General features: G+C 54.5%; 1 protein-coding gene across 5 annotated transcripts; it reads right to left on the minus strand.

Annotated features, from left to right (window-relative positions):
* Nucleotides 1-26: 26 nt before the first annotated feature.
* Nucleotides 27-25,813, minus strand: TRAF2 (TNF receptor associated factor 2). Of its 5 annotated transcripts, none has more exons than XM_071574425.1 (10): nucleotides 24,513-25,813; nucleotides 21,940-22,160; nucleotides 21,298-21,376; nucleotides 20,858-20,956; nucleotides 10,943-11,014; nucleotides 9,375-9,449; nucleotides 8,088-8,447; nucleotides 6,940-7,117; nucleotides 3,715-3,863; nucleotides 27-3,059 (listed from the first exon to the last, which is right to left on the minus strand). In XM_071574425.1, the coding sequence occupies exons 2-10, from the start codon at nucleotides 22,125-22,127 to the stop codon at nucleotides 2,841-2,843; spliced, it is 1,419 nt and encodes a 472-aa protein (XP_071430526.1). In that variant the 5' UTR covers nucleotides 22,128-22,160; nucleotides 24,513-25,813; the 3' UTR covers nucleotides 27-2,840. The 5 variants fall into 5 exon arrangements, with proteins under 5 accessions (XP_071430526.1, XP_071430523.1, XP_071430525.1 ...); XM_071574422.1 differs by lacking the exon at nucleotides 24,513-25,813 and adding an exon at nucleotides 24,299-24,502; XM_071574424.1 differs by lacking the exon at nucleotides 24,513-25,813 and adding an exon at nucleotides 23,371-23,407.
* Nucleotides 25,814-27,101: the final 1,288 nt, after the last annotated feature.

The raw sequence follows: 27,101 nt of genomic DNA on the forward strand, positions 1-27,101 counted from the left end.
GCATCCCATGGCTCATACACAACAAGGCTGTTCAAACAGCTTTTATTAGTAGTTCTAACCATATTAGATCCTCAAGGGAAAAAAACCCAAAACTTAGTCCACAGTGCTGGGCTGAGATGGTGTGGTCAAAAGGGAGAAAAGAGGAAAAAAATCCCACAAAAACCCAGCAGTGGCTCGTGCCCAGTGCCCGTGACAGCCAGGCAAGCAGAGCTATGGCCTGGAAGGGACTGGACTTCTGCCTGCAGCACATGGGCACAATTCCCACTGCCAGCTGGAACTGCTAAAACCCAAAAAAGGCAGAGACAGCATCAACAGCACCAGTTGAAGCTCCATGGCCAGGAAAGGCTCCCAGACAGGGGCTGACAGGCCATGTCACCTCCACCAGCAGCAACCCTGTGGCCCTCCAGTGGGCTGGAATGGCTCAACCTGAGCTTTGCTCGCAGCGTGGACTCTCCCACCGACCTTCCAGGCACGTCCCAGGACAGGAGGACCATCTTCCAGTCTGAAAGCAGCCCAGAGCCCCTCAGCTGAGCCAGTGTTTCCACAGCCACTCCTAGCACTATCTGGCTGGAGACCCTGGCCCTGCTGGAGGCAGCACCCCAAGAGCAGACACAGAACAAGCTCCCCTGCCCCCCACAAAACACACTATTCCCAACCACTCTATAAGCAGAGCTGACCTTCCTCTTCCTTCTCAGGCTTTTTTCCAGCCTCCCTGGGGAGTTGCTGTGGGTGGGAGCACAGCTTCTGCTAGGCTGGATTTTCCTCCTAAGGCATGGGGTGAGAGCAGCAACACAGGGCTTTGGTCCATCTCCTGGGACAGGCTCAAGGGGACTTGCACAAAGGAAGGGTCCTGCCATCCTTCTCCGACTTCTGCCCAGCACAGGCTCCTGTCCCCCTCCTCCTCTTCCAACAGCAGGGGCTGGATTTGCCCCCACCCCCTGCACACACAGGCGTGAGAAGTTCCACACAAAGACTCCAAAGGGGGCTCAAAGGCAGGGAGACCACCTGGCCAGCTCACCAGCCATGGCTGTGGGAGTTTCTGATCAGCCTGGAGGACATCAGTCACCCCCAAGCTCCCAGGTCAGGGCAGTGCTAGTGCATAGGGATACAGCCAGACCCTACAAGGATCCTTGCTGGGCCACAGCCCCTCTCCTGATGGCACCCTTGGCCCTGCCAGGGTGGCTGTGCCAGGGCCAAGGTGGGAGCACCCCACAGCCAGGGTGGACTCTGCAGCCATCGAGCTGCTGGCAGCAGGGATCTTTGGGAATTCCTCCCCTGCAGCCTTGCAGCCCCCAAGCCCAACACAGCTGCCTGTCCCTTTCAGGGCAATCCATGGCAGCCGTGGAGAAGGGTGGCCATGCTCCAGTCTTGCTGCCCAGAGGAACAGCACAGGAGCCAGCCCAGCCCCTGATCATTGCGGGGGTGTTCACAGCTGGTTCCTGCCACCAACAAAACACCTCCTGGAGCATGTTCGGCCACTGACAGAGGTGTGGGAAGCACAGGCAGACAACACAACAAAGCCTCAAGTCCACCCTGGCTCAGGGCCTGTCCAGTTACTCATGGTCACAAAAACAGTTTCAGAAGGACTAGCTGGCACCACGCAGGGCTGTGGCAGTTGGTTCTTCCCCACAAACACCTTCTCCTGGGTGCTGAACATGTCCAGAGGGTAGGAGCCCACACACAGAAAAGGAAAAGCACACTTCACTGAGGGACTCCTCCAGCCCCCAGGTCCTACCAGGTGGCTGCAGGCTCAACATGGGGCCAAGCAGAGGAAAAGCTCCAGAGTGCTGGGACCAGAAACCAGCCAGCCCAGTGATGGGCAGCGACAGCTGCTGCTGGTGGCTGCAGGCCCTGGGGAGGGCAGGGGCCAGCCAGCAGTAGCCACTGCATGGGCAGACAGGAGATGTGCCCTGCCTGTCAGTGCCACAGCCAGAGGTGACTGCCCAGACAGACATGGCAGCACAGGCACAGATGGATGTGGAGCTCAGCAGTGGGAACGCTGGTGCAGCTGCCACACAATGGAAGGAAAGCCAGCTCAGAGCATCTGCCTCACAGCATGGCTCCCACCCAGCCCAGCACTGCTCAGCGCAGGCAGACAGTGACAGGACCTGGGGCTCTTGGGGTGCCCACTGAGCCCTGTGGCCCTTGTTTCCTAGCACAGGATGGAGAGTGTCCAGGGCAGATTCACTTCTCTTTCCCTGTGGGCATCCCTGGTGCTGTCTGATGCTCCCTCTCAGCAGTGACACCTCCTGCCCCATTCTGCGCTCCCAGCACACACCAACCATCACACACACCCAGCAAGGGCAGGATTGTGGGCTCCCTTGCACCACAGCCAGGCTCAGCACCCTCCAAAGACCGCGATAGCATTAAACTGGTCCATATCTCCCGCAACACAGTGCAGAGCCACAGCACCCCACAGCACACACCTTCCAGGAACATGGAGATCTTGGAAGGAAATCCTAGATGGCCAAGCCAAAATCCACAGAGGTGGAGCTTGGACAGGGCAAAGTGCTGTTTTACTACAGAGCACTGTGGATGTGCACAAGAGCTGCGCTGGTTGCCACTGGGAGCCCAGAGAGTGGCAATTCAGTCACCCAAGTCCTTGCAGCAAATCTTCCATATCCCACAGACTGCCAGTGTCCACCCAAACCTCTCCTCAGGCAAGAGGGTTCCCATCAGACACCTCATTTCCATTCAGAGCAAAGGTCCCTTTTTGGGAAGGGTTTTTCCCTTCCACTCCATGTGCCCTCCTCGCTCTGAGACCTGCCTGAAGTGCAGCACAAGCGGGGGATGCCTCGGGCAGGCCTGGCTCCACGCTCACTGCTCCAAGGTGAGGAGGGTTAGAGGCCTGTGAGATCAACGATGGCTTTAATAAAGATGGCATCATCTCGCACGTAGGAGTTCTTGGCCTCCATGACGGAGACGGGGCAGAAGAGGGGGCAGCCACTGGCGATGTTCATTTCCGTGACAGGGCGCTGGAAGGAGGAGGATGTCACGTCAGGGCGGAAGGCATCGATGATGTGCTCCCGGTTGTTCTGGTCCAGGAGCATCAGGGTGACCTGTGGGAGAAGGTGAAAACATAAGGGATAAGCTGAATAAAAGGCATGTAGAAGCCCAGTCCAGTGACCTGCTGTGCCATGTGCAGGTACCAGCAGCCACAGCCACCCTGCACAACTGCAGACCAGAGAAATGCCTCCAAGTGGGGTCAACAGAGAATGTCACCTCGGTGACATCCTGCTGAAACCTTTCCACATCTGCCCGTTACTGGAAACCTCCCTGTGGCAGCACATGGGCTGTCGGACTGACTGAAACTTACACCTTGCTCCTAACACCAACACTGTAACACAGAGCTACTGTCCCCTGCAAAAGGCAGTGTTCCCCCTGCATCCATGCATGTCTGCTCAGCATCCAAGTGTTCCCCAAACCTGCAGTGCTCAGGAGCTCCTGACACCAAGCCCTGAGGCCACCACAACCCTCCCTTGCCCTCAAGCCCTGCAGATGCTCTGTGGGGTTCTGAACACACCATGTCACCCCTCTGCCCCACAGCACATCTGGTGCTCTCAGCACACCTGAGGAATCCCCAGGGCAGCCAAAACAGAGTCCTTTCTTCTCCTCCTTGCCAAGTGGGCCAGAGTGACAGTGTTGAGAAGCTTGAATAGGCGCCAAACCAGAGAGGCCCATGACTAGCCATAGCACTCTCTGTCCCAGACCCACCTTCTGGTTGAAGGGCCACCGCAGCAGTGCGTCGTTGGGTCCCTTCATCACCACAAAAAACAAGGACAGGTGGGTCCCGCGCCCGGTGCCATCCCCGTTCAGGTACACACGCAGACACATCTTGTAGCCGTACTTGCTGGTGTAGAAAGCTGTCAGAGAGGGGCGGAACAGGCAGAGTGAGGGTCCAACCCAGCACAGCCTGGCACCAGAAGATCCCTCTGAAATTTGAGAACTCTAAAGACTGGAATAAGGGAGGAGCCAGGTTTGGGTCTTAAAATACCTGCATCACAGAGGCCACCTGGAAAGCTGAAGGCCAGGCAGTGCAGCCCTGGCCTAGCCAGAGGTAGAGCAGGCACTGTCAGCCCCCAGGGTATTCTCCCTGCTGCCGTGTGAGCACCCCAAACTGGAGCTCTGCCCTGCAGTTGGGCCATTCCTCCTGCACCCCACTGCTGCAGGAGCTCTAGTTCATGGCAGTAACACTGATGAGCAGGAAACATCCCACCCCATAAAGCACCCGGCTGGGGGCAGAGTGACTGCAGCACCCAGTGCCCACTCTGTGAGCTGGTGCCTCTGGTGGGGGCAGGGAATCAAGCAAGCAAGCTTCAGTTCTTGTTTGGGTCCCTGCTGCCCTGCATGGTGTGGGCAAGACTGCGATGGGAACTTGGGCACTCTCCTTCTCCAGCAATCCCAGGAATGCCTATGGTGTGGCACTGGACACACAGGATCCCAGCTTGGAAGGGGACCTGCTGCAACCCACTCTGCCCACGGTGGCATAAAGCAGTGTGCCTGGTGCTGGCCAGGCTTGGCAGCCACGGGTAAAGATCAGAAGTCACAGACAACATTTTACTGTGGGACCCAGGCACTTTCCCCAGAAGGAAATTTCCCGACCAGGAGTAGCAGTGACATTGTGCTCTTTCACAGCATGAGGAGCAAGAGTTAGGGGCTTTGTCACCATGTCCCTCTTGGCACTCCCCAGCTCATTTCCTCTGCTCCTTCCTCTCTTCCTGTTTCCCCCAAAGGCTCTCACGTCAGATGACCCATCTGCTAGTCCAAGGAGCACATCTACACTGCACTCGTGAGGCTTCTCAGCACACCTGTTACCCTGCACATGTAAAACTCAGCAGGGAACAGGATGAAGGATGGCTCCACAGTGGTGAGAATATCCAGGGAAAGGAACTGGGCAGCTGGGCATCCTGTTTCCCCCTGGTCTGAGCAAGGGTAAAGCATAGCAGGAGCAAAGCAAGAGCCCAGCAAGGCGCCCCCAGATCTGATGCCCAGTGGCAGCTCCAGCACAGCCTGTCCCCTGCCCTGACCAAACCCTACTTGTGCAATTTGCCATTTTGAACTCGGGATTCTGCCCTTTGCCAAATCCTATGGCAATTGCTGCATCCTCACAACACAGTGAGTAGTAACTCCTCTTCCTTAACCCAAATTTCAGCTGGTATTTCCTCATCTTTAGGTTTAATACAAACCAAGCAATTACAGCCATTTCCCCTTTTCATCCCATCGACAGCCTGGACCTCTCTCCTCTCAGCCCTCTTCCCAGATGGAACAACACTGTTCTATCTGCTTCACTCTCCAAGACAAAAGACCCATTTCCACAAGAAACATTTCTCAGCCTGATTTTCTCAGCCAAAACTCCACCAGGAATAAGGATCTCTTGTCTAATGACACAATCGACTCCCAGAGGAAACTAGGCCTGTACTTTGCACTTGAAAGATATAAAACCCCAGTCCTGCTTCTTCCAGTAGCAGCCCCAGCTTCAGAGGCAACCCTCATCTCCAACCCCTATGGCCACAGAAAGGATCATCAGCAGATTGCAGAGATCAATCAGTAAGACAATACACAGCCTAGTGGCCCACAAAGTGGGTTCTCCTTTGATGAAACAGTTTTTGAAAGCCCCAAGTCCCTGCCACCACTGCCCAGCAGCAGGGAGGAGACACCAGAACCACAAGCTGCTGTTCTCAAGAGCACAGCTCACTCCAGACAAAGCTCTGGACAGAGGACAGACCCTTCTGCCTTCAGGAAGGTTTCACTCCTTTCCCTCCCTTGGGTTCCCTCCCATACTCATCTCTCTGCCCAGGCTGACTTGATCCTCCAACCCACAAAACCAAATCCAATGCCCTACTAGGACCACAGTGGCATTAGCTGGTGAAGGAACCTGAGGAGTCCCCAGACTAGGCACAGTCAGCTGGGACACCCGTGGGCAGTGACAGGTCAGCTCTGTCCAGCGTCTGCCCCCAAACCACAGCCTCTGGAGAGGTTCAGGTCAAGCAGCTCATGGGCACAGTGCAGGAGAGTGATAGGATGCAAGAATTTATGGTCCTCCCTAATTCAAACAAAGTGGATTTGAAGCAGGTTTGTTGGCTTTGGGAAAGGGAAGGGAGTGCTGACTGCAGCTGCCTTGGAGAAGGAAATGCCAATTGCACATGTACAGCTTCACCAGCAGTTCATTGCCCCTCAAGAACTAGAAGCCTTTTTTCTTTCAGAATGGCTTTCACCCAGAAAACAGATTTTAAAATAATTTAAAAAACTCATTTGCTTTACTCTTGTGGCCCAGCCACAGCTTATGTTTCACAGCCCTGGGAAGCAGGTGCAGGGTACATACTCAAGGGCTGTGTCAGCTCTGGGCATTCTGAAAAAGCTCTCCAGGCACACCTGGACCCGAGAGATTCCTGTTCAGCAAACCCCAACTCCTCTCCCCAGCCATTCTACTTCAAGGGGAGCTCCTCACTGAGCAAGCGGAGCTGGTTTCAGCTTACTGCTCACATCTGGAAAGTGCCTTTCCAAGGAAACAACCAGATCCCAATGTGCTGCTTGCTCACTGTCCCAGTGCCGGGCTGGGGCAGCTCTCTGAGGAGAGCACTTTCCTCTGACAGATACTTGAGCACTTGCCTAGGTAAGGTTTGGGCTTTATTTAGACATTGGTTTTTGCACAGTTATGCTTTAGCCATTAAAAATATATTTATGGGACTCTAATATGTATTTCCTCTCTTCCTTGACCATTTTACTGTTAGTTTTATAGCTTCTGAGTATTTTAATTCTAACAAAACAGTTATGCAAAGATAAGCTGGTCCAAGCCCTTGCCACAGGCAGGGACACATTCCACTGGACCACGTGTTCAGGACCATTCAACCTGGCCTTGGCAGCATCTCCTCAGCAAAGGACCATCCACAAGCGCCACACCAAGCTGAGATGCAGAAGGTTTGGGGGGATTTTGCACACCTGGAGAGAAGATGGCAGGAGAGCGGCCTGTTATCGCCTCCTGACGCTTCCTGGCAAACTCTGTTATCTTCCAGATGAAGACCCCATCGTAGGTGGAAGCTTCCATGTTGCGGATCTTCTCCTCCATCTCAGCCATGGCCAGGTCTTTGAGCCCAATGCTCCTCTCCAGCTGCCGGACCTGCTCAGTGGGACACATGGTGCAACCTGGTTAGAAACAGGCAGGCCATGAGCCCCTGAGCACCAGCTCGGCCCGGCACACCTCGGCAGTCCCCCTGGACCACTCCATAGAGGGATAGAGGGAGACCTTCTCCTGAACACACAGGGATCATGGGAGGGAGAAATCAAGCAACAAAAGACAATTCACTGAAGCTTCCTTCTGTACCCTGACATTCTGGAGAAGATCCACTGCTACAGCTTAATGCTTGAGCCGGAAGCTTTCCCACAGCCAGTTTAAAAATCCTCCCAAGGAACCGCTCCACTGGGTGAGTGGCACAAGAAGTGAGGATGGGCAAAAAAACCCCAAAAACTCAGCATTATGACAAAACTGAGGAAGAACAGAACCTACACCCTCCGGAGGATTTGTCCCTGCCAGCTCACACAGGGTCATGCCAGTTGGGTAGGTCCCCTGCCCAGAGAGCACAGGTTCACTGCAAACTGCACATCTCCAGCTGCCAGGAACACTGGGAGCACTGGGCAAGGACTGTGCTAAAGTAGACTGGTGCGGGCACCTCCTTCACGCCTCCAGACTGCGTGACACAATGCTGCAGGCAGCAGCAATGAAGGCATTCCTTAGGCAAAGGCAGAACTCCTTTGGAAAGGTCTGGAAGGTGAGCAGTCCCAGACTCAGGGAGATGCAGTGAAATCCTGAGTGCTCTGGCTCTTGTTGGAAAACTTTGATGAGGAATAACCTCTTGGTGTCTGCCCAACTTGATAATTAACAGCGATCTGATGCTTTACACACGTCAGTTAAATTCCCATCTTTTCCAGGGAGCTGCTGAGGGTTGAGCACAGGCACAAAGGGTACTTTAGTTGTCGCTTTAGATTTGCGGAGTTTCAGTGCCAGGTGGTGAAGCTCTGCTAGCTCATAACAAGGTGACACAAAGGGCCTCTGCTGGGAGTGCTGGGAGGCACAGCCAGCGCTTACACACCTTGTTGCTCAGCGTTTCGATTTTCTCCTGGTCCAGCCGGTGCTGGCGACTGTAGGCTTCGGCTGTCAGGGACACTCTCTCCACCTCCCGGTTGAGCACACAGACAATGTTCTCAAAGGTCACAGTTTTCCTCTCGAGGGCCTCACACCTTCCCAAGAGCTCCAGGGACCGGGAGATCTCTGACTCTGAGCACAGTGAGTTTGTTGCCAGCACTGGGGAGTTGTTTTGTGATGAGGAAAGGGCAGGAAGGGGTTTCAGGTCCCCAGCACCAGCCTTGAGGCTGAGCACTGAGCTCAGCAGCATGTAAAGATGCTCCATCAAACATTTGCTTTCATGTTCCAAGAGCTTGTCATTTTCCACCTACACAAAGAAAAACACATCCCCTGTTCAGCCTGCACAATTTACACTGTCACGATCCACAGGACAAATTCCACCTCTCAAGGTCACAACATCCATTTTAAATTATAAAGGGGAAAAAACAAAGAAAGAGTTAAAAAATGGGTTTTGGTGGGGTTGGTGGGGAGCTTTTGTTTTGTTTCAGAAGTGCTTCTAATCACATACAATGAGGGATGTTAGATGCTTCCCCAGCTGTACACACTGGTCTGGCCCTGTCTTCCTCCACCCCCTCCCAGAAAGGCTCTCTCAGATGTACTTAACAGCACCAAAGGACAAAGCCTCACATCACCGCCTGGAAGAGAGATACGTATGAACATCACCAGTGGGAGCTCGGAAAACTAAGTGACATGAAGAAACATGGCCTGGCCCCAGTTCTTTGCTTAAAGAAGAATCACAAACTTGTTTGGATTGGAAGAGATGTTAAAGCTTATCCTGCCCCACCCCTCCTTCTACTTCCACTAGGTTGCTCCAAACCCTGTCCAACCTGGCCATGAACAGTTCCAGAGATGGGGCAGCCACAGCATCTCTGGGCAACCTGTGCCAGGCCCCTCTCACCCTCACAGGGAAGGATTTCTTCCTAAGGTCTCATCTAACCCTGCCCTCTGTCAGTGTGAAGCTATTCCCCCTGAAACCAGCATGACCACCAGAGGCCCAAAGCACTCAGGGTGCTCCTCAAGTAGGAGGAGATTTCATTCCACAGGAAGTTCATTCCTGGGATACCCAGACTCTGCACAGCAGATGACATGAAGCTCCATGTGCAAAGGGTTTAAACCCTCTCTTTGTTCTACCTGAACGCAAACACCAGGGACAGTTTGGGCAACAGCAGTTTGCAGGTGAACTCTAACACTGAGACTGAAAAGCCCCAAGGTAAACCAAGAGAGGAGCCCTTACCACCTCTGCACAGCCCACAGGCTCGAACCGACAAGGCACTTTGGATCTGCCACAGGTCTTCACATGGTCCCGGAACTAGGAAAGAAGGAAGGCAGACAGGCACTGTTAGATCTTATGCATCCCCAGTGCTCCCTTTTCATCTCACTGACATCTGGGAAACTGAGCTGAGTTGAAGAACACCTGAGCCATGGCACTGTCACAGTGCCTGCCTAAACCTGGGCACTGCCTGCCATCAGGTGTGACTTTCGTTGGAATCTAAATAAATGCAGCCCTGACCTCCGAAGAAAGCTTAATTCTTCCTTCTCCTGATGGCTGGGAGGTCTCTCTGTTCTCCTGCATATGCAAGAGAGAAAAGGCAACCAGCACAGGTACAAGCTGCAGATGCTGAGTAACAAGCTTCCCTGAGGGCAGAGGAAAGGGAGGCTGAGGGAACAACTCCACAAAACAGGAACACATTTAATTTTGGGCACTTCACATAACACTGGTCAGGATATGCCTCAGGTTGTATTTTTACCTCCATCTCAGTATTATATTTTTGCAGAGGTGCCACTATCACCCCAGCACTGAGATGACTTGTTCGAGTTCCCACACAGCATGATTAATCCAACAAGCACTGGCACAGCATCATCTTGGGTTTGATACACCTCTCACCATCAGATACCAGAGCTCTGTTCTGAACAACTACCATATTCCCCACTTAACTCCTACATCTCTTACAGTAGATGTCGATTTCCACTGATTTAAAATCACAATTTTAAAGGCTTCTAGATCCGTCTGGTTTATGCAATGAGTCAGGTTACTCAGAGTTAACGTGGCTGCAGATAATCAACAAGAGTTTGGAGAAACAAACGAGGGAGTTACTATTTAAACACACAGGGTAGATCACCCCTGGGGATCCCACAAGCCAGCTCTCTGCAGGGCTTCAGCTCCAGCCTGCAGACAAGCAGGGCTGCACCCCAAAACCCCAGTCCCTCCTTATCTTGCCCATTTAGAAGAACTCTTGCTCCTCTTGTTGCTGCCTTTGTTCCCTTGCCCTGCTACTAAAAATATTTGTTCGTAGCAGGCAGGATAGTTTCAGATGAATGTGCATTCTGAAGATGTTTCCCAAAACGTAAATTTGTCAGACTTGTGAGCCTTGTCCCAGGAGCCAGCAGCCTAGAGATCCTACATATATGGATTCCTTTAGATTGTTAATTAGAAATCAATTAATAGAGCTGGGGATGGGGTCCCTTTCCATAACTGCAGCAGTGGTTGACATAAGTTGCTTTACACAGGACACACAGACCCATGAGGGTGCTTTTCCCACAGAAGCTTCGCTTCCAGATATGGCTCCAAGAGAGGTGGTATGGGCAGCACCAGCACAGACCTGCAAGTGCTGCTGAGTCACATTCCCTCAAACCCATCCAGTAGTTCCACCTTATGGAAAGGACACATCCATACCAACAGTTGCCACTCAATCATTCTCCCCACTCCACTTCCTAACAGACTCAGTTTTCCTCCCTGCTCCCAGAACGCCAAGCTCAGCCCATTACGACAAACACCCGTGTGGCACCGGGACAGATGGATACCTTCTCCCTGGGAATCTTCTTCCCACAGCCTTCGCAAGTTAGTGGGAATTCAGGGCAGACTTCGTCATGAGCCTGTGAAAGAATGGACATATTTATCCTCTAAATAAAAGCTCCACTGAGGTTCTGTGACAGGCACAATCCCACAGGAGGGGTTTATACAGGCAAGCACTGTATTTACCAACCTACAGGCAGACCGTGGTCACACTACACTGCTGAGTCATCCTGCGACCTCCAGGCTATCCCAGTCTTGGGTGCCTACATAGCCTAACCTCAATTTAAGAGCCGCTATAACAATTTTTAAAAAGATCAGATTACTGCTTTGATGGCCAAGAAAATCAACAGGAAGCTCCATTTATGGCTCTGCCAAGAGAAGATACGTTGGGGCAGGTTCAGTGAAGTCAGCCACCACCTCAGCAGGATAACTGGGATAATTGTTCCACTGCAAAGGTTATCAGTCAGCCGAGGCATGGGCCCAGCGCCAGCTCATCACGTGACAGGCTGAGCTGTCCGATTGTATCTTCTCATTGGAATCACAATACCTCTTTGGAAGCAGAAAGAAAAATATTTTTAAACTGTTTTATTGACCAGTTCCCACACACAAGCACCTGCCCCTGCAGCCAGAGCTCATGGGTTGAGAAATGGCCAGAGGGGCTGAGCAACTAACCAGGGCAACGCGATCCTCTGTCCCCAGCAGCCTCTTGGGCAGCAATGCCAGCTAAATTTGGAATGCTGCAACATGCCTCTGCTTCTGTGTCATTACCACACTGCCTAGCCCTTCTCACCTGCCAGCTGAAATAAGGCATTGGAAACACCCTGAATATGCAGATCAAAATTCAGATTCAAAGATAAGGGCACTGAATCGTTCTGCCATGGAAGGGACAGAAAACAAAACCAATCAGGAGCATTTCTAATGCAGCCATCTGAAAGCAAATGTTTGAAAACCTGTTCACACCTAGTCTCTATTGACAGAAGGTGCTGTCTTGGGGCAGGGTGAAGACTGGGTACATGTGGAGGAATATGCACAAACCTTACCCAGTTACACAACAGAAAGTGGAAAGTGAAACCATCAGTGGCTCAGCTTTGGCTTCTTGGTTACTCTCTCCTTTTTATGCTTTAAGTGAGTAATCAGGCTCAGAGCTTCACTGCATGTCCCTGGACAGGTGATCAGGCAGCTGGCAGGGTTTGAGGAGCACTGCTGCCCACGCCGACACCCTCCCTGCACAGACACCACTGCCTGTGAAGGAGGCCAAATGCCTGCCTGCATCCCACTTGCTCAGAGAGGCCGAGCCGCCTTCCCACCCACTACTGCTCTCATGTTCTAGAACCACCCGATAGCATCTCCCCAATGACCCAGGAAACACTGGCAAAAGAACAGACGGCCTGGCTGAAGGAAGGACACTTCACTGAAGAGAGAACTATTTTAAAAAAGACTAGTTTAAACTTATGGTCTCCCATTCCAACATGCTGGCTGTGAAACTACCACCTCCTCCACACTCCGCACCTCCCAGCATTTATCCTGCATCCTGACTCCTGGCAGCACCACACCCAAGAGCTGGCAGCCCTGCCAGCAGCTCAGGAAGGAAACCAGCCCCACTGAGCTCACAGTGTAACTGCCCCGTATGTAAATGGTTGAAGACACCCAGAGGCTTCAGCCGGCACAGATCCAAACCTCCAGACAAACATTTCTGTATAAACAGTTTCAGGCTCTTCTGGATTCCCCTGTTCCTCCCATCCTACATGGGTGTCAGAACAGAGATGGATGGAAGAAACCCACCCCATCCCGGAGCCAACAAGAGCAGGGGTTGGTACTCAAGACTGATCTGCCACACTCCACTCTCGCAGGAATGGGACAATCCTCCTGTTTACACTTTTCCCAAACCCACATCTGTGAGTCTCTGCTACAGGGATGAGCACCACTGACATCCAGGCTTTTGCAGGAAATGTTTTTGGGAGCTCTGGAAAGCCATGGCTGTGAGTGGGGCTTGGTGAGAGCAGACACTCTCCCAGACGGAATCAGGGTGGAAACCAAGTCAGACAGGGTCAGAGGGAGGGGAAGTCCACAGAGGAATTAAAGGGGAGCTGGAAGACGACAAGTCTGGTTCACACCTTCAGCGCTACTCTCTGGTTACCTCAGTGTTGATTCTCATCCATGGAGGCACATGCCAGCCTGCAGCACTCAAATAGCAGGCATAGGAAAATCAACCTGGGTTAACAGCCTGTCAGCACCATCTCCTCTTCCCACTCAATTAAAACCAAAACTGCTGATTGATCCACATATCGATTTCATTTCCTAAAAATAAACAGCGAGACAATCCCACAGCAGCCTGTCCATCACCCACTATGAGCAGACAGGCAATTCTCTGGAGGAGCAGCTCCAATCTCTGCTCTCTGTGACCAGGGACAGAACCAGACAGAACATCTGGAGCTGTGTCAGGGGAGGGTTAAGTTAAATACTTGGAAAAGGTTCTTCCCCCAGAGGGTGGTCAGACACTGACCAGGCTCCCCAGGGCAGTGGGCACGGCCCCAAGGCTGCCAGAGCTCAGGGAACGTTTGGACAATGCTTTTAGGAACAGGGTAAGATTGTTGGACTGTCTGTGCAGGGGTTGGACTGGATGATCCTGTGGGTCACCTCCAGCTTGGGATATTCTATGGTTCCATCACAATGCCAGGATGAGCTGCTCCTCTGCCTCTGCCTCAGACAAAATGAAAACTGCAGTTTAATCAGATTGCCATTTCACCTCTTAGGATGTCACTAAAGTTCACTTCAACTATGGAAGTGGCTTCTGCTGGAAATCACTATCCCCATGCCCTGGTGGCAGAGCAGGAAGTGCCCCTGTTGCCCAGCTGCTCTGCTTGTAACTTGTCACATCCACACAGGTCCAGCTTTAAGGAGCTCTTGTAACCACGTTGGAAATCTGTCAGCATGACACACAGGGATCCCCCTCCAGCAAAACAACAAGGCAGGTGGCTGGAAAAGACCACTCTTGATGGAGCTGCTGTGAGATATGTCTGCCAGAATCTGCAGGAAGGTCACAGCAAAGGGCAGAGCTGGCAGAGGGACAAGGAACAGCAGGACAGGCTCCCAGAGAGCTGCACATCACAGCTGTCCTGCAAAGTCTCCTGGTCTTGCAAAGTCAGTCCGTTAGTCTGCTCTGAGTGTGGCAACAGCAGCCAGAAGCAGACACAGCTCAAAGGCTTGCCAGCCAGAAAGGAGCAGCAAAAAGGAAGGAAAACTACCAGGATGGCAGAGGAAAGCCAGGTGCCATGGCAAAGGGCACACTGATGGTTGTCAGGGCTTGGGCAGTCTACAGCTCTAGTATTGCCATGTCCAGCACTTGGCTCCTTTGGCATCTTATCCTGGCTGCAAGGAAAAGGATGAGCCCATGGAATTGTAGAAAAAACACTGAAAATGGGTCTCCAGTGCAAACGAGAGGGTACCTGAATCCTTTGCACCAGGATGCAGGAGTTGTTTCATGCATCTCTGTCATTTCCCCAGGGGCTCCACAGCCTCCAAGATGGCAATGTGCCACATAAGGCAGATACTTTGGGATGTCCTGCTCCTCTGGAGTCACCATGCCCTTCCACACTACAGCTTCTCCTGCCAGGGGAGTCCTAAGCTGGTTCTATGCCAGGCCTGCTCGAACCTTACCCCACAGAGGTGGGCCAGCCTACCAGCCTATGGTGACCACGTGGAACCAGCAACACAAGGCTGGAAAGCAGGAACCCAGTCTGTAATTCCCAATGACATGCAGGAAAAGAAACCTTCTGAGACTGTCACACAAGCTGGTTCCAGACACAAACTCCTCCTTTTGCTGGGACATGCTGGTGACAGATCCAAGCAAGTTCACTTGGCAAGTTCCTTCACTGCTGCCCAGTGCCCATCTGAGCTGAGGGCAGAAGGGAAGTCAGGGCTCCTGAGGGCCTGGCTCATGCCTCTGTTCAGATGCAGTGCAGGAACTCTTGGTTTTGGCACTGATGTTTTACTTATCAGCTTTCAGGGCTGATCTGACAGAGGTTTGCTTTGGGCTTTGCTGGCAGATGGACACCAAGGCAGCATTTCAGGCACTGAAGACAAGTGTGAAGGCAGAAAAGGGTACGAGATGCATTTGAAGCAGCATCAAGTTTTCCACCATTTCCTAAAACGGACTCTGCCATTCCCTGGTTGCTTTGAACTATACAAGCATGAGGTGGTGGCACAATCCAGGATGCTTTTTTCAAATCCCTCCATCATCCCAGAGGAATGATTTCCCTAGGGAAAATGTAGTCTGAAACACAGCAGGGCTGGACCCACAAAGCATTTTAGATCAGCTGAGTCTGACCCTGTCCTGGGCCCACGGCCAGCTGGAGCCCCAGGCTCTACTGTCCCCCACCTCAGACATGGCCAGCTGCATTGCAAAACCAAAAGGACTAAATATGCTTGCCAAGGAAATTAAAAATCATGGCGTTGGACTACACTGAGTCTCCTTAAACAGCTGGTTGACACGTAAGGAAGGTTCAAAGCAACTGGGAATATCTGATTAAAGATAACTCCACAGGTCTTCCAGGCTACAGTTAACAGTCATAGTCACATGAAAATGCCCAGGATGTGCTGTTCACACTCAAAGAGGTCATTGCTGGAGAACAACCTCCCACCAGGGAGGGGACATCAGTCACACAGCCGCACTAACCGTGCCAGGCACAAGCAGGTTTGTAGCCAGGATTTGAACTCCCCTCTGATGGTATTTTTGCTGTCGGGTTGTGGGGGTGCTGCAGGGTTGGCAGCCGTGCTCTAAGGAAGAACTTCTGCACTGTGCTGGTGGCTGAGCACTGGGACAGGCTGCCCAGAGAGGGGGTGGAATCTCCCTCATTGGAGATATTCTGGAACCATCTGGAAGCAGTCCTATGCCACGTGCTCTGGGATGACCTTGCTTGAGCAGGGAACTTGGGCCAGATGAGCCACTGTGGTCCCTTCTGACCTCACCCATCCTGTGACTCCGTGAAAGCACTGCCTGTGCTGACCAGCTCCCAGGGCAACACTCCTGGAGAGATCTCCCTCCTTTCTAGCAGCACTTTCCCTAGCACTCAAAGCTTCCTCTTAATCACTCAGATCACAAGGGACAGCCTCAGGATGAAGCTCCCATGGGTTTGCCTGACCTCCACACCATCAAGGGTGGTGCTGGCATTGACCAAGCTCTGGGAGTTGCAGAAGGTGGGCAGGGGCGAGGGCTCTCTGTCCTGCAGGCAATGTGGAGATGCAGGCTGTGAACAGATGGGTTGTTACAGGATGAGGATGAGGCTGAGGACACCACTGGCACCCAGAAAAGAGGTGATGTGACAAATATTCCAACTGGGAGAGGTGTCTTTTGCATGCTGGAGAGGCTGAACCTGTGGTGAGCAGCTTGATTTCAAACCCAATTTCTCTCTTCTTCCCAAAAGGCTGGAAGTGGTCAAGGGTCTGTGTGTGATTATGGCTTTGGCTCCTGCCAGACACCTGGAGCCCAAGGAACATCTGCCTGGCCCCACAATCCCCCCAGCTGTGTTCATGGTGAGCGGTTTCCTCACGGCATAGAAAGGACACACAGCACTCACCTCCACTTCAAACTTGGGACTGAAAGCTTTTCATTCTCCAAGGGGCAGATGCCAAAACTGTTAATTTTTGGGCCACCAGAAGAAGACTGAGCTGGTTTTAGAAATTAAGAACAGACCCTCTACAGCCGGGGCTTTCCAGCCCCCTCCCACACACACTCTCCGTCACTCCCGGCGCCTTTACCTCCCACCGTGGGCTTGGACGGGAAAGCGCCTCATGTCTGGGCACCAGCTACACAAACTGCTGTGGGGACTGTAAGGGAGGCTGGGCTGTGTCTATGGGCCTCAGCTCCAGCTCTGGAAAATACAGGCATGTCAGATCCCTTTTACCAAAGCAGCAGGTCCTTTTAGTCACCTGCATGTGCAAGTCATGGATTCTCCCACTAGAAACTGGTCTGATCCTGCTGGTCAGGCTGGAGCTGGCTGCAAACTGCACTTCACCACCAGGCCAGAACTTGGAGCCAAAACCTTCAGAAACAGACAATAAATGCTGTACTGGGTTTTAAGGAGAAGGCTGGTCACCCTGAAACAGTACCACCAAGTGTGCCTGCCACACCATCTTGAGTGTTGTACCCCACGCTGACAACACTGATACAACACTCAGAGGTGCACCTTTGGAGGAGTAGGAGCCCAGTGAAGGAGCTCCAAAGACCAGCAGCTGTGCAAAAGCCTGAAGTTTCAGCCTCAGCTGAAAATCACCACCAAAACCCGCTGGGGCATTCCCAGGGTGCTGCTGGGAAAGAGGGGTATGACAAAGTGATGCATCATGAAGGAGGCTCAGGGCCCCCAGCAGCACTTTTGAAGCAGGACAGTTTTCCCTACATGAGGTGCAGTAGGGGTTCTCCAGCATCTCCCTGTAGGAACACTAGGCAGGAAGGAACTGCCCAGTTACCTTGTTCTCTGGGACTCAGGAAGCCTAGAAGGGGCTGCAAAGATCCTTTCCAACACCACAGGCTTTGGAATAACATCCACTTGGGTTCTGAGTCTTTCACTTTCCACAGCCTTCCAAGCTGCACTTACAGTGAACTCTCTAAAACCAAGGTGACAACAACAAACTCAAAGAAAACACATCCCCTTCAGCATGGATTAGGGCAAGTTATCCCCACACCTGATAGTCACCCTGCTTCAGGACATATTTGTTTTCCTAGAACTGCACCACAAAACTTAATTTAAATACTGCTGTCAGGATTAAGCTTCAAACTTAGTTCTTCTTCCTAAACTTGACCAATTCAAGTTCCTTATGTCTCAGATAAAACTGCTCCGTCCCAGCTGAAGGGGGCACAGTTAAATACCCTGTCTGGGGTAACCAAGGGGAATGGCAAGGCTGACCACATGCACACCCCTCTGCAGCTCTGCAGCTCTCTCCTCCCATTCCAGCCGTGGGGAGAGGGCAAAGAAAGGGAGCTAGTGGAATGAAAAGCATAAATAACAGATATATGAGAACTGAGGATATGTTGATAAAACAGGAGAGGGGCGTGGGCAGCTGGAGGTACTGCAAGGCAGGAGAAACGCACCAGAGCTGAAGAACCATAAACTCCCTCTGCCTGGATACCACTGGGAACATTTTGGACTCTTTCCTTTGCTTTAATGGGCTGTGTTTAGTTTCTGCATCCCTTCTCAGACTTTCCACCTGAATCCAGAGGCTCATGCCCACAGCCTGCTTTTCCATGTGTACATGCAGGCAGACTCATCACGAAACCTATACAGGAAACAAGGTCACTACTGAGAGGAAACCCCCTTCAACTCCACCACAAACTGCTTTATCCAAATGCTGCTAAGTATTTACAAACTCTGAAAAATGCACTTATAAACCCAGACTTAAATTTTCATATAGTCCACAGAGCCTGAAGCAGAAGTGCAAGTCACGACCAAGCAGACTGCACTCGTTCAGTTTTGTATGTCCCTTCGAGACCCAACCTTTAGTCTGCCTGAAGAGAAAGCAAAACTGACATCAGCTTTATTCATTTTTTTGAAGCTTGAGCTTTCCAGCTGCAGAACATTTTTCCCTTGTGCGTGCCCTGATAAGATTAGCAAACCAGAAGTGACAGTATCTCGATTTGTGAGGGGGGAGCAGCCTCTCTGGGTACAACATATGATTTTTAAATTAGCAAACAATGAATTCACTCTGAGGGACTTTCCATGTCCTGTCGGAAATAGCTCTGAGGGACTTTCCATAGTGGGAGTGCTGAGCTGCTGCAGGACATTACAGTGTAGCTACAAAAGCAACCCTCCTGCACCAGGCAGCTCTACCTTGCAGCCCTGAAGGTTGGGTTTAACATCAGTCCACAGTACTGAGAGGCTCTGGGCTAACCATTTGACACCTCCTTCCCCAGCCCTCCTCAGCCATCCACATGGCTCTGACAGCATGGGGACAGCCAGCCCTGATTAAATGCTCTTTGGCAGGCAGCTGGGAGGAGATAACACACGTCAGACCTTGCCTGCTCCCACCAGTTCCCAGGAAAGAAGTAGCTTTTCCCGAGGTGGCACAAAATAACCTCCTGCGTTAGGCTGAATGCCACTGGAGCAGACAGGAGAGGCAACTCAGCACCAAGACGAACCAGCCAGCACTGCTCCAAACCCCCACACCACACAGGACTGCCCTAAGACTCACAAAGACCGGGACAGTGGAGAGTCACAAACCCCTGACAGGGGAGATGTGTGCCACAGACCCTCAGCCCACAAGCTGCAGGGCCCAACCTCTCTCAAACATCCTTAGTCTCAGCAAATACCAAACTGGGGCTTAGGAAAATCAGGTAGAGAGTAAACACGAGGCACAGTCTCATTCACTCAGGAGCTCTTCAGCAGCTGTGTGTAAGGTTCTGGGGCATCACACACACCTGCAGCCCTGCAAGAAGTCAGCCTGATCCCAGGACAGCTCCCTGTCCCTCTGCACTCCCAGTGGGAGCTCTGGCTGGATTCAGCACTCAAACACTTTCAGGCCACACAGGAAGGACCTTTGGCAGTTGATGATTTTTGCTGAGCTCTGCAGGAACGCAGTAAGATTTACTTTAAACTCAAGAGAAAAAGTTCAGCAGAGCTCATCAACCACAGCACAATCAGCACTGGAAGCTTGTGACAGACATAATTTGGTTTAGACAATGGAGATGAGCTCACTATAATCACTGCAGAGGGCATCAGGCTTCTGGGCATCAGCAGAAACTGAAGTGCCGAGCAAACAATCTGCAGGCACCACCACCACAGCCTGAACCTTGGAACAAGGGTACACCCTGTTCCCTGAAATGCAACTCCCAAACTCTCTGTGCTGCAGCAGAGTTAAGCTTTCACCTAACATTTTTTCAGTCCCACATTCACACCATGGGCCTCTCATAGATCTATAAATCACAGCAGCAAAACCATCTCGTGGACTGAACTTTGAGCAAACAGCAGAAGGTTCACACACCACGACAAGGAAGCAGAGCTGCAGAAGCACCTCTCTGATAACAGGCTCAGCAGTCTGGGCAGAAAGGTCAGGCCTGATGGAAAGCTGTTGCTTCTTTTCACCGTGCAATGGCATCACAGAAAGAATCCCAACATTTGCCTGAACAGACCAAGGTTAAACCTGCTCCTGACACCCATCTCAGTCACTACCAGAGCTCTGTAAACCACAAGAGTTCTTTACCTGGGGCAAGTATTAGGGGGAAATAAAATGCATTCCTCTTATCTCAAGCCCTTCATGAGGTGGTCCTGCCTTTTCAAGAGAGATGACAAAACTGTCCTTCAGGAGCTCCAAAGCTTCATAGGTTCAGGTTCATACATTCACTTGCTATGGACCAACCACCCACAGCTACAACTAAAACCTGGATTCAAAAGCTGGTGGGCTCCTTGAGAAGAGGTGGAAAAACCATCCTGGTCTAGCAGGTTGTGGCCCAGAATAGCCTGAGGTGATGGGTGACCAGCCAATGCCCAACACCCAGTCCCACTGCCTTGGTAGCTATGGGGACAGCTGAAATGGGATTATGGCCAGGCTACCTTCCTGAAGCTGATGGGTCTGAAGGAGGGTTTAGGTTCACATAACACAGAGAAATTCACAACAATTTCATGGCATAGTTTCCCAATAGTCTTTCATAGCAGAAAGGAGATGGAGACAGAGCAACTGGTTCCCACCACGAAGGGGACATGCTCACAAGCAATTTCCTGTGGTCACAAGCAAACCTGAAATTGTCTTGGTGCAGCCCGTGCCTCAGTAGGGCACACAAACCCTCACTTGGGGAATCTCTCCAGTTTACAGTGAAGCCCAGGTATTTGACAACTCCCACCTCACTGTCAGTGAGCACAGACAACCCCCTGTGCCTTCCCCAAACACGGAGAAAAGGAGGATGCAGGCATGGCAAGCCTTGCTTTGGCCTTCACCTCGTACTCTTTGACGGTGCCCCTCCAGGTGCAGCCGCTGTTGATGCACACGGCTGGCAGACTCTCCACCTCCCGCCGCGCTGCGTTGTCAGGGAAAGCCTGCGATGGAAAAATGAGCAAAACACAAATATTGCTGAGGGGTTACACTTTTGATCAGGACTTTCAATTCATTCTAAAGACTCCTCCCAGGCCAGTTGCCCCATCGCAGCTTCGGAGGTGTGCTCATGGCAACCCGACTGCTGCGACAGCATTAAGGAGGGCACCACCACACACCTGACCTGCATTTCAACACTGGGAAGTCCAACACAGCAATCACCACACTCATTACTGAAGAAAAGGGTTCCCAGGAATAAGGGGTTCACATTGCTCATATTTTAAACAAAAACTGCAATTAGTAACACAAGTGATCTATTACTTTTTTTTACTGCATTCTTCCTTACCGAGCTTGTTTCCAAAATAGAAATTCCCTCTTCATATATTCCTTCCTGGATACAGCTGGCACACTTTTGAGGTCCAGCACTACCAGACAGAAACAACAACAAAAAGAAATATTTATGATTTAGCAATAAAGTAAATTCTGGTAACTTTACAAAATCAAAGTGTGCCTTTTTATGTTTAAAACATCACACTGAGCCTTTGCTTGTGTATATTTTTGATGTCTATTTCTAATTTCTTTTTCTTCTTACCATTTCTTATAACCATTCAATTAAGTTTCTCTCACTCAAAGGCAGGAGTGAGACGGAACAGAAGGAAATTTCTCTGAAAGCCAACTCGTGCTTAAATCTCTCCCATTCTGACAAAACAATGACTTTTAGGAGCATTCAGTAGCTGTCATGAAGACTGAAGGAGATGGGTGATACACTTAGATTGCCCCATGAATGGCCAAAACAATCCAGATTATGGAGGAGGCAACTCTGAAGCAAGAATAAAGGTAAGTTAGAAATCAGACATTCCCTTAGAGAAGAGGGGATTGAACACAGCTCCCTCACTGAGAGGGCTCTGAAAATGAGACTTTTCACTCATTTTTTCTTAAAAATACCATTTCAAGCATTTTGTCCCCACCCTGAAGGCCCAACAGTTACCTGATGATCTTCTTCAGGCAGTAGGAACAGTAGCGATGGCCACACTGCGCCTGGAACGGCCGCCTCAGGATGTTCTTACAATCAGAGCAGAGGTACTTGACCTCCAGTTTAGTTCCAAGGATCTCCTTTGCAAACCCAGGCTGGTTTAGATCCAAGGAACCAGGTGGAGAAGAATTCGCTGCTGCCATGTGAACGAAAAGTTCTGGCTGTATCTCCAGAGACTGAAAATAAAAGTGTTTTCCCCATCTGATTATAACTGCATGGGGGTGATTTTTCATATAAACTGTGCTGCTCACAGCATGTGACACTGGCCTCCAAAATCCACCACACAGGCAAACACACTGATGTAAACCACAACACAAGTCTGCTTTCACCTGGTTAAAAACATGGGAGGAAACTTGAATTTTAGAACTAAATCCAGAACCAAGAGACAAGGTGGGCAAAACTCATAAAACCACCTGTCCAAGCTGACTGAAATGCAGCCTGTTTAGAGAAATCAAGGCTTCTGGCCCCAAACTACGTAATAAACTGCCCTAAGGCAGATGAGGAATATAATAAAGGGTCCCAGTCCACCAAAACCCACTGGACACCGAGTGAGGTGACCACAGCCCAGCAATGCTTGTTCTCATGCCTGTCAGAAAGGATGAATTCTGCCCAGAGGTAGCTGGTCCTGGGGGGATGCTGGGCACACACTGAAGCCCAGATTTACTGGTGATGTCCAAGCAGGCACACGTGGCTCCCCAGAGGAATGGAAAAGGAGCCACAAGCAAATTGGAAAGGAGGAAGAGCATAAGATGCTTTTGTTTTCACCAGTTATGATCTAGAAGTGCATCTTACACCTTCATTCACTGTGACTACTTCCCACAGCCACATAAAACATCTAAGGGAGCAGATCCATGGAATCTCAGCCTGGTTTGGGTTGGAAGGGACCTTAGAGCTCATCTCGTTCCCCTCCCTGCCATGGACAGGGACACCTTCCACTATCCCAGGTTGCTCCAAAGCCCCATCCAGCCTGGCCTTGGACACTTCCAGGGATGGGGCAGCCACAGCTTCTCTGGGCAACCTGTGCCAGGGCCTGCCCACCCTCACAGGGAAGAGTTTCTTCCCCATATCCCATCTAACCCTGCCCTCTGCCAGTGGGAAGCCATTCCCTGTGTCCTGTCTCTCCAGGCCCTTATCCCAAATCCCTCTCCAGCTCTCCTGGAGCCCCTTTAGACACTGGAGGGAGCTCTGAGGTCTCCCCCGGGCCTCCCTCTTCTCCAGTTGAACACCCCCAGCTCTCCCAGTCCGGCTCTCTGGGAAACCTCCCGAAGCGGAGACCCCGCGACCCGGGGGAGGTCACGGGACTCCCCGCGGCCCAGAGGGTTCTGTGCTGGCCGGAGCTGCGGGCGGAGCGAGGCCGCTGCCCCCCAACCCGCGGCCCGCACTCACCGCCCCTCGCTCCGCGCCCGCACCGGAAACGGGACCAGGCCCCGCCCCCGGACACGTGTGCGCGCAGCGGCCCCGCCCCCGCAGCGGCCCCAACCCCGAGCGGGCCCCGCCCCCATAGAGGCCCCGCCCCCACAGCGGCCCCGCCCCCATAGAGGCCCCGCCCCCGCAGAGCCCCCGCCCCCACAGCGCCCCCGCCCCCATAGAGGCCACGCCCGCACAGCGACCCCGCCCCCACAGCGACCCCGCCCCCCACAGCGGCCCCGCCCCCGTAGCGGCCCCAACCCCGAGCGGGCCCCGCCCCCATAGAGGCCACGCCCGCACAGCGACCCCGCCCCCACAGCGACCCCGCCCCCGTAGCGGCCCCAACCCCGAGCGGGCCCCGCCCCCGCAGCGGCCCCGCCCCCACAGCGGCCCCGCCCCCATAGAGGCCCCGCCCCCTCAGCGGCCCCGCCCCCTCAGCGGCCCCGCCCCCTCAGCGGCCCCGCCCGGCGCCATCGCCCACCTGCACCTCCGACACCCCCACACCAGGCCCTGTTCCCCTCCAACGCCCCCACGCGACACCCCCAGTTCTGCCTCCTGCCATCGCTACTGTCACCCACTGAGTACGCCCAGAACTCCTGGCACCGCTCGCCACAGCACCCCGTGCCCCGAGTCCCCCCCTCATACCGCCACCCTCACCTCTCCCCCGGCACCACCCCTCGATAGCCCCCCACCATTCCCTGCCATATCCTGGCCTCGGGACACCCGCTGGGAACGAGCCCGGCCCCGCGGGGCCCTCCCCGCACCTGCTAGAGGGGCCGCGGAGGGGCCGCGCTGCTTATGCCGGGGCCACCCTCACCCCTCCCCGGGGTCCCACCGGGGTGGGCCCCGGCGCCCTGCGGAACTGCCTTAACTTCTGGGCGTTCGGGTGGCGGCGGCGCTGCCCTACCTGCGCGCAGAGCGCCATGGCCCGCGTCCCGCCCGGTCCCGCGGCGCTCGGCAGGGGCAGGAGCAGGAGCGCGGCGCGGGCAAAGCGCGGCACAGCCAGCGGAGAGGGGCTTTTCGCGGGGAACTTGCTCGGCGAAAGGTCACCGCGGCAGGATTTGTCGCCCGGGGTCCCCGGCCCGCCTGTCCCTCAGCCCGGCTGCGGGGCTTTACCGCACCTTCTCACCGCGGGGAATTCACCCGGCGGAGGGGAACTCCTGCCCGGCCCGCGGAGTCTCTCCGGGAGTCCGGCTGCGAGCGCGGAGCCGGAGCGGGTCGAGGCGAGGGGCACGGCAGGGCTGGGGGCACCGAGCCCTTCTCGTGGGGCCGCGGGCTGCTTAGGCTCCCGTCGGGGCGGGACAGTCCCGGCCGGGCATCCCTGCGCCTGTGGGACCAGGAATGGCACGAGCAGCCCTTCCCCGGACGCACCGGGACCGCCTCACTCACTCCGCTGCAACAGCCGCGCTGGGCTGGGAGCACCGGCTTGGAAAGCTCTGCGGGGCTGCAGCTCTCGGCTCTCGGCTGGGTGATCTCACCCAGCGAAGGAAAACCCCCTCTGCACTTCCTGAACTGCCGGTGACCCGGCAGCGGTGCCGGGGAAGACGTGCTGCTTCCAAGGGGGCAGGAACCAGCACCGAGGGGTTCCTGCAGCGCCTGCTGCGGGACGTGAGACCGCCCGGAGGGTCAGGCTCATCTCGGGCTGCTCCCAAGGATGGGACGGGACGGAACGGGACCACCCGGGGCTGCTTCCAATGACCCCGGGCTGGGACGGGACCACCCGGGGCTGGTCTCCACCCCGCTGTCGCTGCGCCGGTTCCACAGCACGGCTGGAGAGCCGCCCTCGCACTCCGCTGCCGTCCCTGCTCCACGGCCGCGGCTGCTCCCTCCCATCCGGGGGTGCCGGGGCCACGCGCGGTGCAGGGACGGATGACAAATGGCAGATGACAAACCACGATGTTCTCCTGGCGCCTGATTTGCGAACAATGCCAGATCACCGTGACAGTCATCCAGTCACTCCTCCTGCGCCTCATCATGGGGAGACCCCATAAAATGTCGCCCGGGGAGTGTTAACTCCGTCCCCTCTCACTTCAGAACTGACGAGAGCAAGAGCAGCTTTTCCTGTCTTTACTGTGGAACTTTCTGGGTGATTCTGATGCAATTGAGGGAGTTCCATTGCATCACGGAATATCCTGAGCTGGAAGGGACCCACAGGGACCATCCAGTCCAACCCCTGGCCCTGCACAGACACCCCAACAATCCCACCCTGTCCCTCAGAGCGTTGTCCAAACCCTCCTGGAGCTCTGGCAGCCTTGGGGCTGTGCCCACTGCCCTGGGGAGCCTGGTCAGTGCCCACCACCCTCTGGGGGAAGAGCCTTTGCTGAGATCCAACCTGACCCTGCCCTGGCACAGCTCCAGCCATTCCCTGGGTGCTGTCCCTGCCCTGGCACAGCTCCAGCCATTCCCTGGGTGCTGTCCCTGTCCTGGCACAGCTCCAGCCATTCCCTGGGTGCTGTCCCTGCCCTGGCACAGCTCCAGCCATTCCCTGGGTGCTGTCCCTGCCCTGGCACAGCTCCAGCCATTCCCTGGGTGCTGTCCCTGCCCTGGCACAGCTCCAGGCATTCCCTGGGTGCTGTCCCTGCCCTGGCACAGCTCCAGGCATTCCCTGGGTGCTGTCCCTGCCCTGGCACAGCTCCAGCCATTCCCTGGGTGCTGTCCCTGCTCACAGGGAGCAGAGGCTGGAGCTGCCCCTGCACTCCTGGGAGGAGCTGCAGACCGAGGTGAGGTCTGTCCTCCGTATCCCTTCTCCGGGCTGAACCAACGCAGTGTCCTCAGCCGCCTGTAACGCACCCCCCCGGCCCCGTCCGTGTCCCCCCCCGTGTCCCCCCGGCCCCGTCCGTGTCTCCCCCCCGCGTCCCCCCCCAGCCCTGCCCGTGTCCCCCCCGTGTCTCCCCCCCGTGTCCCCCCCCGTGTCCCCCCCCAGCCCTGTCTGTGTCCCCCCCGTGTCCCCCCCCGTGTCCCCCCCCAGCCCTGTCTGTGTCCCCCCCCCGTGTCCCCCCCGTGTCCCCCCCAGCCCTGTCTGTGTCCCCCCCCGTGTCCCCCCCGTGTCCCCCCCCGTGTCCCCCCCCCGTGTCCCCCCCCGTGTCCCCCCCCCGTGTCCCCCCCCGTGTCCCCCCCGTGTCCCCCCCCGTGTCCCCCCCGTGTCCCCCCTCGTGTCCCCCCCCAGCCCTGTCTGTGTCCCCCCCGTGTCCCCCCCGTGTCCCCCCCCCGTGTCCCCCCCCGTGTCCCCCCCGTGTCCCCCCTCGTGTCCCCCCCCAGCCCTGTCTGTGTCCCCCCCGTGTCCCCCCCAGTGTCCCCCCCGTGTCCCCCCCCGTGTCCCCCCCCAGCCCTGTCTGTGTCCCCCCCGTGTCCCCCCCGTGTCCCCCCCCGGCCCTGTCTGTGTCCCCCCCCCGTGTCCCCCCCGGCCCTGTCTGTGTCCCCCCCGTGTCCCCCCCGTGTCCCCCCCCGTGTCCCCCCCGTGTCCCCCCCGTGTCCCCCCCGTGTCCCCCCCCGGCCCTGCCGCTCTCGGTGGGGGGAGGGCACCGGGAGCCATCGACACCGCGGACCACTGCACTGCGCATGCTCGGCTCAACTGGGCACGGCTATTGGTCAGTGGCTCTGACAGCGCCGCAGATCAAACCAATCCGTGCTGGGCACGGGGTTACTGACAGTGCCAGTAGCCAATCGTGCCTTCACGCTCGCGGGCACACCAGCCAATCGGATAGCGAGAA

The sequence above is a fragment of the Pithys albifrons genome, chromosome 20 (assembly GCF_047495875.1).
Source record: "Pithys albifrons albifrons isolate INPA30051 chromosome 20, PitAlb_v1, whole genome shotgun sequence".
Lineage (NCBI taxonomy): Eukaryota > Metazoa > Chordata > Aves > Passeriformes > Thamnophilidae > Pithys > Pithys albifrons.

Bases quoted from the DNA above. Each gene is read 5' to 3' on its own strand.
- TRAF2 (XM_071574421.1), bottom strand. From the start codon at position 22,217: ATGAAAAATCACCCCCATGCAGTTATAATCAGATGGGGAAAACACTTT. The intron at 8,448-9,374 runs GTAAGGGCTCCT...TTCTTTGTGTAG, and splicing joins CTGTGGGCTGTGCAGAGGTG to GTGGAAAATGACAAGCTCTT. The intron at 3,060-3,714 runs GTGGGTCTGGGA...CTTCTCCCACAG, and splicing joins GGTGGCCCTTCAACCAGAAG to GTCACCCTGATGCTCCTGGA.